This window comes from Corvus cornix, chromosome 4 (assembly GCF_000738735.6).
Source record: "Corvus cornix cornix isolate S_Up_H32 chromosome 4, ASM73873v5, whole genome shotgun sequence".
NCBI classification, from domain to species: domain Eukaryota; kingdom Metazoa; phylum Chordata; class Aves; order Passeriformes; family Corvidae; genus Corvus; species Corvus cornix.
The window spans coordinates 15173982-15192935 of NC_046334.1; the positions used below are offsets into that span (position 1 = coordinate 15173982).

The 18954-nt window shown below is 39.8% G+C and overlaps 2 protein-coding genes across 3 annotated transcripts in view; one reads left to right on the forward strand and one right to left on the reverse strand.

Annotated features, from left to right (window-relative positions):
* Nucleotides 1-1024: 1024 nt before the first annotated feature.
* Nucleotides 1025-18177, reverse strand: ABCE1 (ATP binding cassette subfamily E member 1). The gene is given in 19 exon segments (XM_039551387.1): nucleotides 1025-1558; nucleotides 1805-1916; nucleotides 2933-2954; nucleotides 2957-3054; nucleotides 3151-3293; nucleotides 3384-3494; nucleotides 3668-3726; nucleotides 3811-3870; nucleotides 4288-4509; nucleotides 5173-5294; nucleotides 5878-5967; nucleotides 6920-7016; nucleotides 8097-8166; nucleotides 8313-8450; nucleotides 10260-10377; nucleotides 10756-10853; nucleotides 11367-11452; nucleotides 11754-11921; nucleotides 18087-18177. Coding segments are annotated over 18 exon segments (1797 nt in total). The 5' UTR covers nucleotides 11857-11921; nucleotides 18087-18177; the 3' UTR covers nucleotides 1025-1510.
* ANAPC10 (anaphase promoting complex subunit 10) overlaps nucleotides 17856-18954 on the forward strand; it is a 36688-nt gene continuing 35589 nt past the window's right edge. Inside the window, exon 1 of one of the 2 annotated variants that reach the window (XM_039551391.1) lies at nucleotides 17856-18009. The gene's annotated coding sequence lies outside the window, so the exon portion shown is untranslated. Of the gene's footprint in view, nucleotides 18010-18343; nucleotides 18663-18954 lie in introns of those variants that run through there. The other variant, XM_039551390.1, reaches the window with a different exon arrangement.

Genomic DNA, 18954 nt, shown 5'->3' on the forward strand with positions numbered 1-18954 from the left:
TCTCTTGCTGAAAGAGCTGTAGATTGATTGGCCCAACCTCTGGCCTGGGGCATGATGTTTTAGACTGCAGGATCTTCCTGTTAATATATGTAATATTCAGCATATAATGAGCTGTGATACACAGCTTCAGGTATTTGCTGAACCACATCTTTACCTAGCCTTATTACACGTGATTAAGAGAAAATGCACAACTCCACTCCAAGGGGAGTTAAGCTGTGAGAGGAGAACAAGCTTTAGTCAGCCTTTGGAAGTTTTTGTCTGACCAGGGTGATGGTGTAAAGATGTATTCAATACTTGCACTTCCATAGGGAGTCCCTCTGCTGGTGTAGTACAGGTGGATTGCTGTTACAAGACAAGAGGGAGGTAATGTGTATATAATGCTCAGTACTGCCAAGGTTATGAAATAACCACGTTACTAACACACAGAATGCCTTAAAAAACAAAACCACTCCTTTCTGTAGCTTCTGAGGCAAAAATGTAAACAAAGAACAAAGCCATGTTTTCTCATAATGTTTTTCACATGCCAGTGAAGGCAGAGAACTGTTGAATGGAAAACACCCTTCCTTTCAAGATACATAGCTGAAAGTTGTTTTTACATGTCTGCTTAAGTAAGCAAGGAACCTTTAAATTTCCTTTCTGGTTCCCTCAAGGACCTTACTGTATCTGGAAGTAAGGTTTTAGCAAGATATTTCTTACTTTATTTTTGTCTGTAGTAAGGATCAAGGCTTCTACTTTTTCTTAAAGTAATTCCTGCATCTTAACCTTATAAAAACTTCATGGAAGAGGAAGTTGGAAAGATGGAAAGGATGTTAGTATTTCCTTAAGATTGTTTCACAAATTATTTTCGTCTCACTAGGTCTGAGAAGATGCACAGGGGCAGATGATCAAAAAAAGATGTCGCTACCTTTTACATTCTTTGTGCTGCATCGTCTGTGTGCACTACAGTGTGAGAAAAGGGGTGTGTGACATCATATACACACTTCTGAATTAGTTATTGAAGAAATTCTGCAGTGTCACAGAAGAGTTGTAAGTTAGGTGGATATTTTATTTTTGAAACCCTCATCCAGAGAGATTCAACCTTTTAGAAAGAGGAGTCGGTCCTGTAGCGTGACATTCTTAGTAAACTTCCCTCTTAGACAGAAAACAGCCTCAAAGATTTATTTTAAAATGAGGAAGTTCAGTCAGCACTTGGTACATGAGTAGGATATATTGAATTGAAAACCTCCCTTAAATTTTGAAAAATCAGAAGACCCATTTGCACAATTTCAAGGTGGTCTATTTTGAAATTTTTACACTGAAAATAGGGCTGTGTCACCAAAATATAGAAAGTGGCAGTTTTACTCAGACTAGGATGTTTACTGCTACTGTCTTGGATGTTAAATGCAGCAAGAGATTTTAAGCTCCAAAAGATTAATTTTTCTAAAACCTGATCTGAGCCATCTCATCACAGCTGTTTAGGTTCCAATATGCATGTCTAGATGCCAGTTAAAAAGATGCTGGGATTCAATATTTAGTCATCCAGGAAGAAGTAGTTTCCACTCTTCTTTTGTTCCACATCCTTGGGAAGAGAAAAAAGGTCACAGTTACTTGAAGTAGTCTTTGGCAGACTTGAACATAACTGAAATAAAAGACACTTATCTAAACTCCTTTCTGCTTCCCTTATTATTACTCTTACTAGTTTCACATGCTGTTTCTCCAGCACAGCAGAACTCCCATGTCAATCTTCATTTTGGTCCTTACTTTAAAACCTGGCTTCATATTAAACAATCACAGCTCCTTTACTGTAAAGGTGCTCCTCTCTTACCTTGATGGAATTGAGTTTGTTTATTCTTGGTCTGTAATTGTTGGGGTCTCTTCTAAAAGTGATTTCAAGCTGAGATAAAAACTTATTCATTCCAGCCAAAAGAGTCTGTGGACTGTTAAAAGAGAAGAATATTTTAGCTACATTTTCAGAAGTATTATACTGTACAATTACAGGCAACTTTGAGTTCCATCCTGAGTTCACTCAGAGCTGGAAATGCAAATGTGAGCTGCATTTGATCTACTGGGCTGTGCTACATTTTTAGTCAAACCTTGTCCGAGAGGCTGCTGAAAGATGAGAGTAGTACCTCAGTGTGGCTTCCAGCCATGACCTTTGCATTATTTTTATTTTGTATCTACATGTGTGTGCCGGCACACTTGCTTATATTCAAAGAAAAAAACCCCAACCCTTGCACCATAAGCGAAATCTGACAAAGATCATAGCTTTCTCAGCATCGGGGTATAATTGCTATTTTTGAATTCCAATACGTGTGTTCTTGGAAGGAACACCATCAAAACCAGGAGAGCAGGGGGTTGCAGACACATGGCAGACCAATGTGTTTACTTCATCTGGCTTGTGCCAAGTACTCACTGTTCTAAAACCCTGGTTTCTGATAAGGCTGCTCATCAAAAAGTCTCTGTAATCTACATGAAATTATTTACAAAAGTAGACATATCAAATGGGACAGCTTTGAAAGAGTAAAACAATGTACGCTGCATGTCGCTGTCAAGACTTGCCCTTCACTACATCTGCATACAGGTACCACTAATACACTGCTTTCTTTTAATACATCTGAAAGTTATTTTCAATGAGCACACTTAACAGATGGTACTTTTTTGTTTCCTTACTATTGATGCTACTTACTTGATCTCTTCTGATCGTAATTTAGCCATTGTGCAGTTGGCTTAAGGCTGGTCTAAGCCAGGAGGTGGTCTAGTTCTTGAGGGTTTGGTTAGGTTCTCCAACCCCACCCCAGCTCTGGTCTAGCCAGCCTGTAAGTGAGAATTAATCCCATTTTCTGTTCCATGATTCAAAACCAAAGTCAGAACCCTCAGGACAGCCTTGGATGCAGCTTAAATTTCCCTAAGCAGGGATGACAATCTTGCTTACTAATCCCAACAACTCTCTTACCTGTTTGCCAGTGTGTTTTTGAAGGAATGCCATCAAAAACAATCACACGATCAGCAAGATATGTAGCCATGATAAAATCATGTTCTACCACAAAAGCTGTTTTTTTAGCATGGAGAATGAAACTGAAATGAGGGAGAAAAAGAAAAGAAGAGAGAGTAATGTGATCTCATTGTAGTACTATTGCCAATTTCAGTTCCTTCCCCACCATGTGTACTCACCGTTTAATGACTCTGGCAGCCATCAGACGCTGTTCAGAGTCCAAATATGCTGAGGGCTCATCAATCAGATAAACATCTGCAGGTTTACCCAGACAAAGAGCTAATGCCACACGCTGCAACTCACCACCAGACAGTGTCTGAACCTGGTGGTGTGGGAAGAAACAAGGCCATGCTTAGTTCAGGTACAGGTTAAGAGTTAAGACAAGTGGGATGTTGATTCAAGCAATTAATACCTCCTGGTCAATGATGTTTTCTATCTGAAGAGGTTTCATCACGTCAGTTACAAACTGGGGGTGTGTATAGGCATCTCTGATCTTCTCGTGCAGCAGCTGACGGACGCTTCCCTAGCAAAAGGAAAATGTTGCTATTCAGTTTTATGCACCACAAGAAAACAAGCATAAATAGAATAAAAAAATTCTATCTAAAATAGATAATAGATATAAAATAAGAATAAAAAAATTTCTGTCTCTGCGTTTTGTAGCAAACACAATACTTAGTAAATAAGGCTGAAACATACCGTAGATTTAGGGCTGATTTTCTGTGGTTTGTAGCTAACATTTAGGACTGGGACCTCACCTATAAAAAACCAAAATTAATATTGTAAACAAGAGCCTTTCCAGTATCTTTAAAATAGATTTCAGCTAAGGTATTACACATTACCTCCTTCATCAGGTGTAAGTCTTCCTGCAAGCATTCGGATAAATGTTGTTTTGCCAGTTCCTAAGTTAAAATACAAGTTACAGATTAATCACTTTTTAGTAATTTAGACCTCTAACAATTAAGTCACTGATACAACAACAACAAAGACTATTTAATAAAGAATACATTTTAAAATTAGACTGCTTTGAGAACTCCTATATTAACTTCCAGCACTTACTACTTGCTTTTTCAAATGGAAGAGACATCTTAAAATGGTAAGGTGTTAAAATGGGGTAACAGACAAACAATGACATTGTTAACACACGGTAACTTCACCTCTCTAGTCAGGGGACTCATGGTGTGATGTCTTCCCCAGGTAACAAGCAGCTCAACCTGACTCAAACTCAGTAATTCTGAAGCCTGGCTCCCAAAGTGAAGAAGGGCTTTAGGAGCATATTCAAGGTTGGAGAAACAGTTTCCAACATAAATTGCACTCACCATTTTCCCCTAACATCACCATAATTTCAGAATCGGTGAATTCTCCAGCTACTATGGATAGTTCAAATTCTCCCATCTTTTTTTTCATTCCTGGATATTTGTACATACACATCTTTTTAACCTCTTCTTCGTTAGCTGTCTCAGCTACTTTAAATACCAGAGATGCATCTCGAAACCTTAGATTTTCTGTTGGAACATAGCCATCTAGGAAAATGTTTATGCCTATGATGGGAGGAAAAAAGATCATTAAAAAAGGTCTGTAACAAAGTAAAACAAGATGAATTTCAATTCCTGGCTATAAATTCCATTCAGGTAAGGAGAATTCTGGAATTTAAATGGCACGGTAAAAGAAGCAACAAGACCTCCCCTTTTTAAAGTGTGCACATTATACAAACTGAATAAAGAAAACCCTTACTAAATTACAGAATGGCTGTAGCAGCTCTTCCTGAAAACCCACAGTTAGTGATGTGTGTGGGGCTTAAAGGAACTACTGCTGTTGGGCCCATTCTCTCAAAACGAGTTTTTACTGAGCTCAGTACTACAAGTGGGGTCAATTCAGATGAACAATATGTACCTCTGCACTGTGCAAACTGCCTCCTGCCCTTTCTCTGCTAATAAGGTCTTTTGTGTAACTCCACTGTTTACGAAATGCCTACAAGTATCAAAATGATGTCCATAGCAAGAGAAAAAGGGCATTTCATAATTAAGGCTTTTGGGCTGAGTTACAAATTTAGAATCATGTAACACAGAAATTCTGCAGAAAATCAAACAGTAGATTTTCATTGCTGAACTGTAACAGGAAGAGGACAAGTTTATACAACAGACAATGGGCATTTTGCTGTCTTTTTTGGTTATGCTTAAAAGGAGAAATATGGCAAGAATTACCTTCTCTTACGCTGAAAGGCATGGTAACAACACCATAAGCACTTGGCACACCATACAGGCAGCAGATAAAGTCAGAGAGATAATCTAACACACTTAGATCATGCTCTACAACAATAATGTACCTGAAAAAGAGCCAGAGAGATGCTTTTTTACTTCAGTGCAAAACATTTTTCCTTTTTTCTTACTCTAGTCTTGCATAAACAAGAGCTATCAACACGATTTTTAGTTAACATGGTTTCTTCACTTTATACTAAAAAAGGAGAGAGTTCAAATCTCTAACAAGCATTTTTTAAACTGTCCAATAAACTTGCAAATGACAAATTGAAAGCCCATCTTCAGTGTAAACTGGCAGCTTCTTTATGTAAGTGGAAGGATATTGATTGATTTGAGTGAAAAATACTTAGCACATTTTAAGAAAATAAAAATCTTTGTGAGAAAGGGATGAAACAGCAATATTCAGGTGGAAAGTAACCACCAATGTTTTCCCATCCTTATTACAAAATTCTGAATCGAGACAAGAAACTACAGGAAGTAAGTTTCCAAAATGCAAAAGAATAGAATATGACTGGCTTGGAATATTTGAAACATGTTAGTATACCATACTGAGGAGTAAGCACTTCTAAGGAGATGGACTGGATGTTTCTTCTCTCTGTGAACAGGCATGCATTATTACAGTCTAGCAAAACATTTGAAGCTTGTATTTACCTGTCAGGGTTTATCAGGGACCGAATAGTAATGGCAGCCTTCAATCGCTGCTTGACATCCAAGTAGCTGGAAGGTTCATCAAACATGAAGCTAATCCCAAAAGGAGGAGTGAAGTCTTAGTGAATGCAAGCTTTCTACTTATTCAAACATAATATTAACATTTCAACCATTAAATACATGGAAATAAAAAAAATATCATTATTTATACTGAGAAAGGGAGACAAAAAATGAGAATTGTGCACACCTGCCTTCATTCTCTGTAGACTGTCATCTGAAAAGTGAGTTAAGTATTACTTTGTCATGAGCTCTGACAAAGTTACCAAAAGTTACAAGAAATCAGCAGTTAGGAGTCCCATGCACTCATTCTGAGTTACCTTAATTTAACATGAACTGAAAAGTGCAGAAATACTTTAGAAGAATGGAAGAAGGACATCTTCCAAAAAGAGAAAACTGAACAAGGAAACTCACACCAACCAACCAAAAAACAGCAGCCCAAGCAGAACAAAACCAACCAACTAAAACCTCATCAAAGCAAAAAACCCAAAACCTCATAACTCTTCTGATTTTGCTTTCCTGGTCCCAAGGAGTCAGGAAACAGCATAGATTAGACACTGATTTCCTGCTTGCAAGACAGGAGAGGAGGGACACAAGTTCCAAGAGGTGGGGAAGCAGCTGTACCTTTCTCATTCAGAGAGGCTGAGACAGGTGTGCTGTCCAACAGGATATATTTAGGTGGGATTAGGGAGAAGTTATGAAGTTGTGATGCTGAAATTTAACACTAGCTTCTGAAATCAGCTATTTCCACTCAGGTAAATAAAAGTATGCAAAATCCAGAGACTATACATGAACTAAATATGGCTTTCAGCTGATGAGTTGGCAAAAGTTTTGGTTTTTTAAAAAATCCTTTTAAAACTTTATTTAATAATTAATAAATACTTTTCAATGTTTCAAACAGAAGTATTATTGTTAAGTGTAAATTCGAGGACCATATTCTGAGACAGATTATTAGAAGCAATGTGTAACAGAAGTAAATTAAACATACATATCAGCCTTCTGAATGCAAACAACTGCACAAGCAAATCTCTGAAGTTCTCCTCCTGAAAGGTCCTCAACATTTCTTTCTTTCAGGTGTGTTAAGTCTGCAAATAAGTGGTTAATTTTAGGTATGTTATAACCAACACAACAATCCATATTTTTATTACCTACAGAAACATGTATAAAAATAGCAAGCATTCTACACAGAGGAAAAGAAAACAAAGGAGAATAAGCATTCAGTTTATACAGTATCAGTATCATACTGCTAATACTATGTCACAGCAAGCTATGGCTTCTCTGCAGCATTAACTGCATGGCTGCTTCTTATCATGCAGAAGGATTACAATACTATTTCTTTTTCCACCACATATTTGGTAAAGACTTCTGGCCCTAAAAAGAAACTATACCAGGTTTGAAAGTGTTTGTTGTCAGACTTGGCTGAAGAGTTCTGGTTTTCAAGAAAATCAAGTCCCTCAAACCTTACAGCAGAAGGGTGAAGCCAGTATTTTCTAGGCAGTTTAATGAACACTGCATTTCAAGAATAGATTGTGTCACTAATAAATTGAGACTCAAAGCCCATGTTCTTGGTGGCACAATGGCAGCCCCACTTTTACCACCCAGTTCTACCAAAGAGAATCCTATTGTGAATTTAGCAACAACTAAATTCAGTAACAACCAAACATAAAACACATACAAAACATCACCAGGGCTGAACTATGCAGATGCTCTTATTAGTTATATTAATCTCAGAAGTCAGTGTTACTCCTACTATAATTAGATGTATATAAGCTTTGGGGGGAGTGTGGTACACTAGGATAATACTTTCTACATGCAGTGGTTCTCCCAAGGGGGATGCTAAGATTTTGCCACACTTGTGAGCAAGCAAGAGCAGCAGATTTAAAAATAAGCACTTTCTACTATGAAACAGAAACTGCATTACATTCTGTTAACTAGCATGTATCAATTAGTTTGCCTTTGCCACCAGGAAGTATTATTTGTGTTATTTAGCCCTAGGCTTTACACTAAAGCACCTTTACTTTTTCTCTGGGTTTTTTTTGTATAATTTACGTATATAATTTTTTTTGGTATAATTTACATGTTCTATCACATTCTGGTAACTTGATTGTTTCAGTAAATACAAGCTTCTCAACTGCTTTAAAATTTGACTGTACAAAATTACTTACCAAGCTGCTGACATACAACAGTTTGTGTCTTAGTTTCATCCTTCCTATCCAGAATTGATCCCACTGTTCCCTGCATGATAGATAATAAAGAACAAAACAAACAACATAAAACATTTCAGACAGTTCTGAATTATGCTGCTAAATAAAACCTTTAATCACAAGAGAAGTACTACAGAAGAAGCTCCCAGCTTTCTATTAACTTGTGAAAGGTCTCACCTTTGCAGCTTTAGGGATCTGGTCCACGTACTGAGGTTTAATGATAGCTTTAAGGTCATCTTCCAGGATCTTGGTAAAATAATTTTGTAATTCGGATCCTCGGAAGTAAGTCAAAATTTCTTGCCAGTCAGGTGGATCCTGTGACAAAATTAAAGCCTGGGTTTACTTATACCATTAAAAGCATAATAAGAAACCCTAATTTTAAATTCCAACCAATAAGGGAAAATAGAATATGCTTGTAAGTTAACAAACAAAAAAACCCTCCAAAAACATTCTAAAAACAAAGTTCAGAGATTTTTTCCAGGTATCACTAGCCTTAAAAAAAAAAAAAAAATTAAATTTGCACAGTAAAGAATCTACTGAACTGAAACAACTTCATGGGGAAAATGACAGCATGAATTAGAGTACTACACTACAGCTAATCCAAAGGAAAAGGACTGGAACGATAAAAGCACAAACTTGCACAGAAGATGCAATAAAATTTGGTAGTTTTCTCTGCTTCTAGCAAACATTTCCAAGGAAAAAGAATGAGAAGACCAAGGAAAAATGACAAGCTGAAAAAGAAAGGGACTATTCAAAGCACTCACCCATGAAAAGTTCCCCCTTGCACAGTGTACTACTCTGAGGGGTGCTGAGTTAATTACTTTGATGATAAACAGTATGGAATCAGACTGACACAGTCATATTTCCAAACCAAGCAGGTTTGGAAATGCTCCATCAGTTTTAGAGCAGAAGCAACATGGAAGATTCAATTCATACCACATGTTTCTGTGGTCATACTGATATAGCTCCTTCACAGCAAAGTCTGATTTTGGAAGCATGGTAATTCAATTAAATACACATTCAGAAAGTCAAAAATTTTGCTATTTCTGCAATAGTACCACCTGAAACAAGAAGTCCACAAAATAATATAAACCAAACTTGAAAGAGAATTTATCTGGGAAATGATTATTTCTTTGCAGCTTTAGGTGGCTGCCATGAAATGAATAGTTTATCAAAACATTACTCTTTCAGGTAAAGAAACTGCTGAAGAAAGTTTGAACACACTTGTTCTTACAAGTGCTTATTGAAGGACAAAAGTGTCCATCAGAATTCAATTGTCCCTGTGCAATTTGAAGGTAAGAAACTGATATCTGAAATACTTATAAGACGAGTACTAATAGTAGTTATTTATGCCTTTTCTCTAACAGTATTTACTCTTTGGAGTAGTGCTAGGTAAAGAAGCCCTGGTATTTTGCTCACTGGCTGCAGTTTGACTTGGAGTACATACATAGGAAAATGGATTATGAATTCCCATCAATACCAGCAGTTACAAGTTGTTGTTAAGTCTGGTTCTCAAAAAATCTTATCTCTAAGTAACTAGCAACATGAAGAAACTAAGGATTTTCAGAGCTCAGTATTAAACTGTACACTGGAAAATATCTTCAACCACAGCTTACGTACTAACAACATACTTTATGAGAAATCCTCCTCAAAAGAATCAAAGATAAAAATGCCTAAGAAATTACAAGTGTACATGGCAAGTGCTCATAGACCCTAGAGCTATTCAGATAAAAACAAAGTTAACTTAGAAGAAACTCCAAAACTTGAGCTATGGAAATCCCTCCTGGGAACAGGTAAATTGTGCAGGGAGAAAAACTTGACATTTTTTAAAAGACTGGTATTAAAAAAACTCCAAGCCCTTAAGTGTGACTTCAAGACAGAAACCCACCTCTGATATTTATCTTCTGCGAGTTATAGTTATAATTAGTATCCTGATCTTTCTTGAGAGATACACGCAATTTGCAAGAAAGCCTTTGTTAACAATAACCTTCTACTACTGTTCCTGTGTGGAGTAGGTCACTGGCTGTTAACAGGGAAAGCGCCAAGATCCACACAAATACAAAAATTCAGTCCAAATATATAAACACAGCTATCTAGAATGTCAACTCTATTGCTGATACATACATCATATTTTCCAAGATTTGGCTTCTGTTTTCCTGCTAAAATTTTCAAGGCAGTTGATTTTCCAATACCATTGGTTCCAACCAATCCCAGCACTTCACCTGGACGAGGGATAGGCAACCTGTACACAACATTGATAACTTTGTGTTATATTAATGTCATCAGACACCAACATTAAGTGGTCAAGTAAATGTTACAAGTCATTTTCAGATTTCTCATTATTACAGCCCACTTTGTTAACTTGCAAATATCTAACTCAAATAATATCAAATTCCTTACAAATAGAAGATCATAAGAAATATTTAAGGGTAGTCTGTTTTTAAATAGGGGCTCTGTAAAATAATCCCTTACACTTTATTTCATTATAATACCTTTTACTAAGAAAAACGTAATTAACTTTCTAAAAGGAAGCTACTGGAAATAAGAAACAAGAACGCTTGGATGTGCACTATGTTGGATTTTTTGTCTCTGTTATATTGATATTTGAAAAATAAAATACCTGTGAAGTTTGAAGGCATTGGCACAGTATCTATGCGTTGTTTCTTTCTCCAGGTTGCTAGGTAAGTTAACAATTGACAAAGCTGCAAAAGGGCATTTCTGGAATTGAAATAAAATAGAGATTTTTAGTGTACACAACAATTTATTATCAAAAGACTATGTTTTATACTGCACCCAGCTGTGCATTTGCATTTTTACATGGACTTGTGCCAAATTTCCTTTACATGATCAACCTGCCAAGGAAGTTCTATACCACATTTTTCAAATTAATGGTCAGCAATTTAGACTGTTGGTCTACAATACAAGTAAGGCACACTGCACATATTCTCCACCTCTTTCAAAAAAACATCATTCTGCTGCTGTCTACAGACACAAACAAGAAACCCAAACAAAGCTAAGCAAAAACAAAGCCACAACAAAACCCACACCCTGCAACTCAACCAGTTCAGTCAAGTGACACAGTTCTTAACTTTCTGTGAACAGTAGCAGTTAACTTGGTCTGATCAGTCCAGGAAAGAAAACTGCTTTTTCAAGTTAACAGTATGCATTACTAAATATAATAGCAAAATAAGGAACATTTAGCACTTTAAAAAAAAGCAGTTTAACATTTACCTTGATGCAAATACCACAACCAATACAAAGTGTTTCTGAAATCCATGCTATTTTGCTCTGTGATGTGACTTCTATGCAAAGTTTTCCTGGTGAAAAAAAATAAGATAAGGTCAATAAAGTTTCTGGTGAATCAGAACTCCTGCCTACTAAATTCCACAGAGGAACATGCAACTGATGAATGTTCAGTGCAGCTTTAGATCATCTAAAGGGTTGAAAAGTATCATTATTACTAAGAATTGTTCCTGCTTTCAGTGATATTTCTAAAGGCTTTATGAAACAAAACCTTGAATGATACACAAAAATCTAGCAATTATAAAAAGCTCATTCCTCCTAGTAGAAATTGAATTGTCTCCAATTGCTTAAATACTTTGTTACATTGTATCTTACCCATTCGAACCACAGGACAACTCTTCTTGCATTCCTGACGACATTTCTTTGGCTTACACTTGTCATGGTTGACTATAGCAATTCTTGTTAATTTGTCTGCCATAATGCACAATTTAGGGTTAAACACATACACCAATTATGACAAGGAGTAGTGGGAGTCTTCCAGACCTTATGGAAAAAAAAAGGGAAAAAACCCCCATGTTACTGACAGTACAGAGAACAGACATGTCCTAAGTTATTACTAGTGGAGTGCAGAGATGAAAAACACAAAATTAATTGATTTTTTCCTCCTTTAAGCAACGTGGCAAACAGAGCAAAGTCAGAGATACAAATAACAAGGATACTGATGCATAGACAACTGCACAAATTTTTAACATCGACTTTCCATCCCATTACTATTTTTCCAGTATAAAAATAAAATTGTGATTATATCTGAAAATGGATTTGTTTCCAAAAAAAGCATATTGTAGTAAGAACATAAGTAAGAATCTATACAGCTGCAAAGTCTAGTTTCACAAGCTGCCTTGTGTAAAGCACCCTTGTTCACACTGTCAAACTGTGACTACAACTATTACTCCGAGAATATAATTAGAATTTACATTTACGAACTGTATGCCAATATTCTGTATTAAAGGTTTAAAACAGTGTAAAATGTAAACTAGTTTTCAAAGTGAAAATTGTAATTGCATATAAAAAATAAAGCAGGCAACGTGAGCAGACATACACGATGATGTTTGATTCTGTAATCTCGAGTTTCAGTAGTATTTAAATAACTACAGTTACATTCTGCACCTCCTAATATGGTATCAATGCCTATAATACATTTCAATAAAAATAAGTAAAATTCTTTATAAAGAACATCGAAAGGGTCTGCAGAAGGATGTGGCCAAGCCGGATGCATAGGCAGAGGATCAGTAAGGCCAAACGCTGGGTCCTGCCCTTGGGTCACAACAAACCCAGGCAGTGCTACAGGCTGGGGCAGCCTGGTGGAAAAGGACCTGGAGGTGCTGGTCAACAGTGACTGCACATGAGCCAGCTGTGCCCAGGGGGCCAAGAAGGCCAATGGCACCTGGCCTGCATCAGCAATAGTGTGGCCAGCAGGACCAGGGCAGTGACTGTGCCCCTGTACTGGGCACTGGTGAGGCTGCACCTCGAGCGCTGTGTCCCGTTCTGGGCCCCTCAGTGCAAGAAAGACACTGAGGTGCTGGAGGGAGTCCAGAGAAGGGCAATGGAGCTGGGGAAGGGGCTGGAGCACAGGTCTGAGGAACGGCTGAGGGAGCTGGGGGTGTTTAGAAAGGGAGGCTCAGGAGAGCCCTTATCACTGGCTACAACTGCCTGAAAGGAGGGTGTACCAAGGTGGGGGATTGGACTCTGCTCCAAAATAACAAGAGACAGGACAAGAGGAAACAGCCTCAGATTTAACCAGGGGAGATTTAGATAGGATATTAGGAAAAATATCTTCGCTGAAAGGTGGACAAGCACTACAACAGGCAGCTCAGGGAAGTGGTGGTGTCACCATCCCTGGAGGCATTTAAAAGACATGTAGATGTGGCACTCGGGGACACAGGTTAGGGGGCAGTGCTGTGTTAATGGTGGGACTCAATTACCTTGGAGATCTTTTCCAACCTAAAAAATTCTATAATTCTGTGGAGTACAAGATGATTAAATATTCCTGAAATAACAAATAAATGCATGCAAAGATGTGAAATTACAACTTGTATCCTACAACCTTCTCTTTCCTTGCTTAGCTTTTTTAATGTACATTGACAAGCACGGGATAGTACTGGGACTTTGTACAGCTGCAGCAAATGAAGGGAAGGGCAGAGAATTTTACATTTAAGTCTTGACAGGTAAAAAAGGTGCAATGTGTTTTAAAGTGCATTCATATTTCCATTACTGTATTCACTCACAGTACTGAAAATAACAGTAATAATAACTTTTGTGTTCCTACGAACAAGGCACGCCAAAGGACAACTCCCTTCAGCTCCAGAACAACAAAGACAACTGAATTATGAGGGTCTTGGAAGATAAGATATTACAGATGACATACAGGGTTTTTTTGGTCAAAAAATGCCATAAAGTACAAAGCATTTCCATCTCACCACCACTAAATAAAGGGATGACAGCCCTACAGATGGTGCATGTTCAAAACCATTTCAATGCAGTATCAGTAGTTCAGTGATATAATTGGGAAAAAGTCTTGAAATACTTCAGGTTTCCACACAATCCAAAGCTGCAGTTGCATCCAAAGGACTCCAACATTTCTAATTAAAGAAAGTATTTTCTGTTGGATGTCCAGTTCACCTTTGCTTCACCAAACCAAAGTATCCTGCAGTGGTTTACAGACTGTATTTATTTCATAAGGCTACTGGATGAAGAAAGGTTGTGACTGGCAAACTCCTGAAGGAAGCAAGAACCAAATAGGTGTATGGCACATTTATCATGTTAAACTCTACTCTTCCATAAGCTTCAGTTGGAAGGAATCCTCCAGATATTACTGCAATATGAATGAAAAGAAGATAGACATCTAACACTCAGCAAAGGTCAGAAAAGCAGATGTTACTGTATCCTTAAATCCATTACTACCATAGTTATGAATAATTTAAGTGGTTCCTTTTAAAAGTGGTAGTCTTATTCCTTTATTAAATTTCCAAAGTATTTTAAAACTAATGTCAAAAATATTCTTTATCAGCTATAAATGAATGTAACTACTAGTCACGCTGCCAACCTTACTGCGCTAGTTTCTACTTGTATTTCATTTTCTTACTTTACTATTTTAAATTTCCTAAGGCAGAAAGTCCTATTAACACAGCTGATGTTTTCAAACAAACAACTGAATATTAAAAAAAAAAATTAAAATTTATTTAACAGTTCTGTATTGTCAGACCAGACTGACAAAGTAGGGCTGAACATTGAAATGACATCCGCAGGCCAGGCCAACAGGCACGGAATAATGAGTCTGCAGTTCTCACTTTAATACATGAGAAAACAAGAAACTGAAAGCCTTACTTTTAAGGACTATAAAGCTGTCTGAGTCAGGGTAATTTTCTTGGGGACAGATACTGGTTATTGTCATTATTTCAAATAAAGATACATTCTCTGGGAAGACATCCCAATGCTTTTCATTAAAATCCTGCAGTTTACAGTGCAAAGAGTATTTGGGGGTGAATCACTCCCTCTCTGTTTTCCCAGGGGAAGTGCCTAACCTGGGCCAGCCCTTTCTCCAAGGCCTGAGCAGACAGACAGACCACTGGTTCTAAGCAGCAGTGAACCAGTTCCGTGGGTTCCACAGGCGAGCTCCAGAAGACAAACCTGCTGTGGCTCAGCAGGCTGCCCTCCCCAGCCCCCCAAACCCTGCTCGAGGTTCCTGCTGAGCAGTGCCGAGAGCAGCCCAGACATCTCCCCTCAGCCACGCCCCCTTCCAGCTCGGGTATAGCCTGAAGCTGCAAAGCAGAGGAGTGGGACGGGGCTGCTCTCAAACACCAAGGCAAGTATGGCTTAAAACAAGCAATTCTTGCCAACTTTCTCAGCAAGCTTTGCACAGTCTTGGCAGGTTAATCAGACTGAAGTTTAGACTCACTGCTGAAATCAGACTGTGGTTGGTAAGCAATCAAACAGCCCAAGTTTAGGATTTTTTTCTAATTCTAACTTACATGGGAAAATGCCCATCTGTGCTGAATAGTTTTGAAGGGGTCACAGACTTAAGTATGTACACTAAGCATTTATTAGAGTACTTGGTGGGGGGGAATAGAAGCAATGAAGCAGCATGGAGACACACACTCCTCCCACTTTGCTCCCATCTACCTAACGGAAGCGTCAGTTTATCCAAAACTCTCTGGTGGTCTTAACCATTTTCAGAAAAAAAAATATTTGTGACTCCTGTAACTTCTGCAATATTTTCAGGACTGTGCTGATGTCTACAATGACAACTGTCCACGACAGAAAGTAATAATTTCTACTTAGAACTCAGAAACAAATAAACAAACTGTCCAAAACCAGACTGAACTCAAGTTACATATTCACGTCCAGTTAGCTGAGTAGCATTTAAATTATAGGATGGTCTGATTCCAAAGAGCAGAAGTAGAACTCTCAGGACACTGAACACAGATTAGCAATGTTACAGAATAGCACACCTGCAACCGTGCAGTGCAGTCAGCAGTTTAGGGGCAGGAGAAACTGGTACTCAGAAGCATTTGACTTCATGACTGCACTCCTCCTTTCCATTTCAAGAAGAACAGAATAAACAACAGAGTATGAAAATATTAATTTACTACTAACTACTAGACTAAAGAGTTGCTTTGAATTAGTGAATGATGATGGAGTAGCAGCAGAAAATCTTCCCAGAAAGGACTGACAACACAGGTGAAACAATGAAAGAATGACTAAAACTTCAGGCTAGAGAAAAAAAGATGGTCTAAAAACCTTTGGCAGTATCACTTGTTGAAGCCAAAAGCTGTATATTATGTTCAATTATGTAATTTAATACAAAAAAATCAAACATGTCTAAAAATAAGACACAAAACATGTTATCACAAGCATTCTGAGTCAGCATTCTTAGGCTGTCTGACACAGCTGCTGCACACCCTGACACACCAGATTACAAAAAAAAAAAAGCAGCACATGTGCAGATCTTGCTATCTGTCACAGAAGGCAACAGCCATGTACGATCTGTAGAACAAGTGCAATGTGCTTGCATAATAATATTTCTTTCACAGGCATTAGAGCTAAACTAGAATCCACTAAGTCAAGGCAATTATGAGTGAGAAGGATTTGAAATTGCACTGAATTATTCAGACTTAAAACAAAGAAAAATTAAAACATTAAAAGTAAACGAAGCCTGAAACAGAACCAGAGACTATTCAATGAAAGATGTGAAGGCAAGGTCTGGGTTCAGAATTGTGTCATACTTTAGTTGCTTTGCACAAAAACAGTGAACATTTTATAAAATTACACTGCATCAGACCTCAGAGAGAAATGCTGTGGAAAGAAGAGAGGATGAGCAGCATTTCCAGCTGCCATTGAAAACAAGCTCAAGAATTGCCTATTAATTCCATTGCTGATGTACTGACTACATACAGTCCATCATAACAAGAACAAGAAAGTTAAGAACTAGAATACCCAAAGAAAATTTAAATGAAAAATAAAACAGATTTTCAAACTGCATATGGGAGATCACTACATCTATAAGATTCAAAGCAGAAACAATAGTAAATGATACAAGAACAAACAAAATCTACCAAGAATTAAGAACTAGTGTATGCTTAAGGTTTTGACATTAGTTTTAGAAACTGAGGCAATGTAAAAAAAGTTTAGACATGCCTAAATTTCCCTACTGTATTAAATCATTATGTTACTCATAAGACACAACATGAATAAGAAAATAGGATGCTAACATGAAAGCATATGGTCAAATATACTGACGCTGCACAACGAGTGGGTGTGTTTAGCTTGTGCTGAGCAGTATTAATTATCACTCAATCTTTAACATTTCCCCTTAACGTGAAGTGAAATGTGTGAGAATGAAACCATAAATTAGCACTCTAATGAAACTAATGAAAGAATTTCACGACCACTGGTTTAGGACTGCAGTTTAGGGAAGGAACCACAACAGGGAAACTTAAATTAGGGCGTGAAAACTGTCACAGGAACGTGCAGGTGAAACATCCATGTGCATTCCAGGGAGGAAACACCACCATGGTCCTTGAGAAAAGCCCTGCCGACTTCTTCTTTTGTTTTTACACATACCTCGTAGGAAATGGCCTTACCCTACTATCTTATCGCACCTGCAAGAAGGCTTGATCTCCTCACCGCCCCACAAGCACCCACGTGGATATCAGCTTCTCCCAAAAGAAGGCAAAATACGGCTTTCCCCCCCACCCGTGGAGGAAGTTCCCCCTTTCCACAGGAGCAAAATGCCGGCGTTCCCTTTCCCAGAGGCAGGCCGCCACCACCGCAAGCAGGCGAGGATCCCGCGCTGTATCCACAGGGAAGCCATTCCTGCGGCCGGGAGCAGCAGCAGGGACGGCGCTCTCTGACCCCGGCTGGCACAAAACCCGAGGCGTCTGGGATGACGTACCGCGTGTGCAGGCAGCGCCGGCCCGGGCCGTGCCCACGCCGGCAGCGAGCCCCGATTCCCGGGAGCGTCCGGCCCTAAGGCCCGGGCGGGGCGCGGTCGAGCCGACCCTTCTCCCGCGGTGGATCGGGCGAGGCCACCACCCAGGCCAAGCCCAGCGGCGGCGGCCAGGCCAGCAGCACGGTAGGAGGAGAGGGGCCCCTGCCCTACCGCCTCCATTCCCGTGCGGGAAGGTCGGAATTCCCCCCGGCGTTACTTACCGGGAGCTGTGAGGGGGCAGAGGCGGGGCGGGGGAGGAGGGCTGGGAGCGCGCGCGGCGCCGTCGGGCCGCGGCGGGGGAACGGCGTCCGGTGCTCCCGCACGCGGGCCCGCGCGCGCAACGTGCTCGCGCCGCCGCCGCCGCCACCCGGCCAAGATGGCCGTCGGGCCTGGGAGGCGGGGTCTGGGCGCGCGCCGGGGAGGGGAGGGGAGGGGAGGGGAGGGAAGGAAGGGCGGCCCTCGCCATGGAGACCTCGAGGGCGGCCGTGCGGAGGGAGCGCAGCCTGTCGGGACGCTGCGCGGGAGGCACCAGCCGTCCCGGTTCCCCAAGCCTGCCCTGCGAGGGTCGGCCCCGCTCCGAGGGGAGCCCCCGGTTCGGCACGGCGCGTTCTCAGGACAGAAAGGTCTTGCTGGCTTCTATCTCCACTGGGTAGATGATCACGGGCAGCAGCAGCAGTTAGAACGGCTGCTTCTTTCCTCAAGGATAGGTGTTGCCATTCCCTTTCACGACCGCAGATTCGGCATTAGGAACCGAGCTCCAAAATCGGATCCGCCCGAGGATTGATACAACGCGAAAGGTACCAAGATAGAATGGTCTTGCTGGCCTTTACCTGCCCTGGGCAGCTGTCATCTGCACTTGGAATACTGGGGCTTTCACTCCCATCGGGAAGAACTGTCATTCTCTTTCAGGAGCCCATCACCTCAATAAGGGTACCACTCCCAGTAATAATTATGTCTAAGGATTTGCTCCCTCACAAGGGGTGCCACGACACCAAGGTCTTGCTGGCCTTTACCTGACCTGAGCAGCGTGTCATCTGCATCTGAAACTCTAGGACTACGCGCTTTCCTTCCCGTGGGGAAGCACTTCCA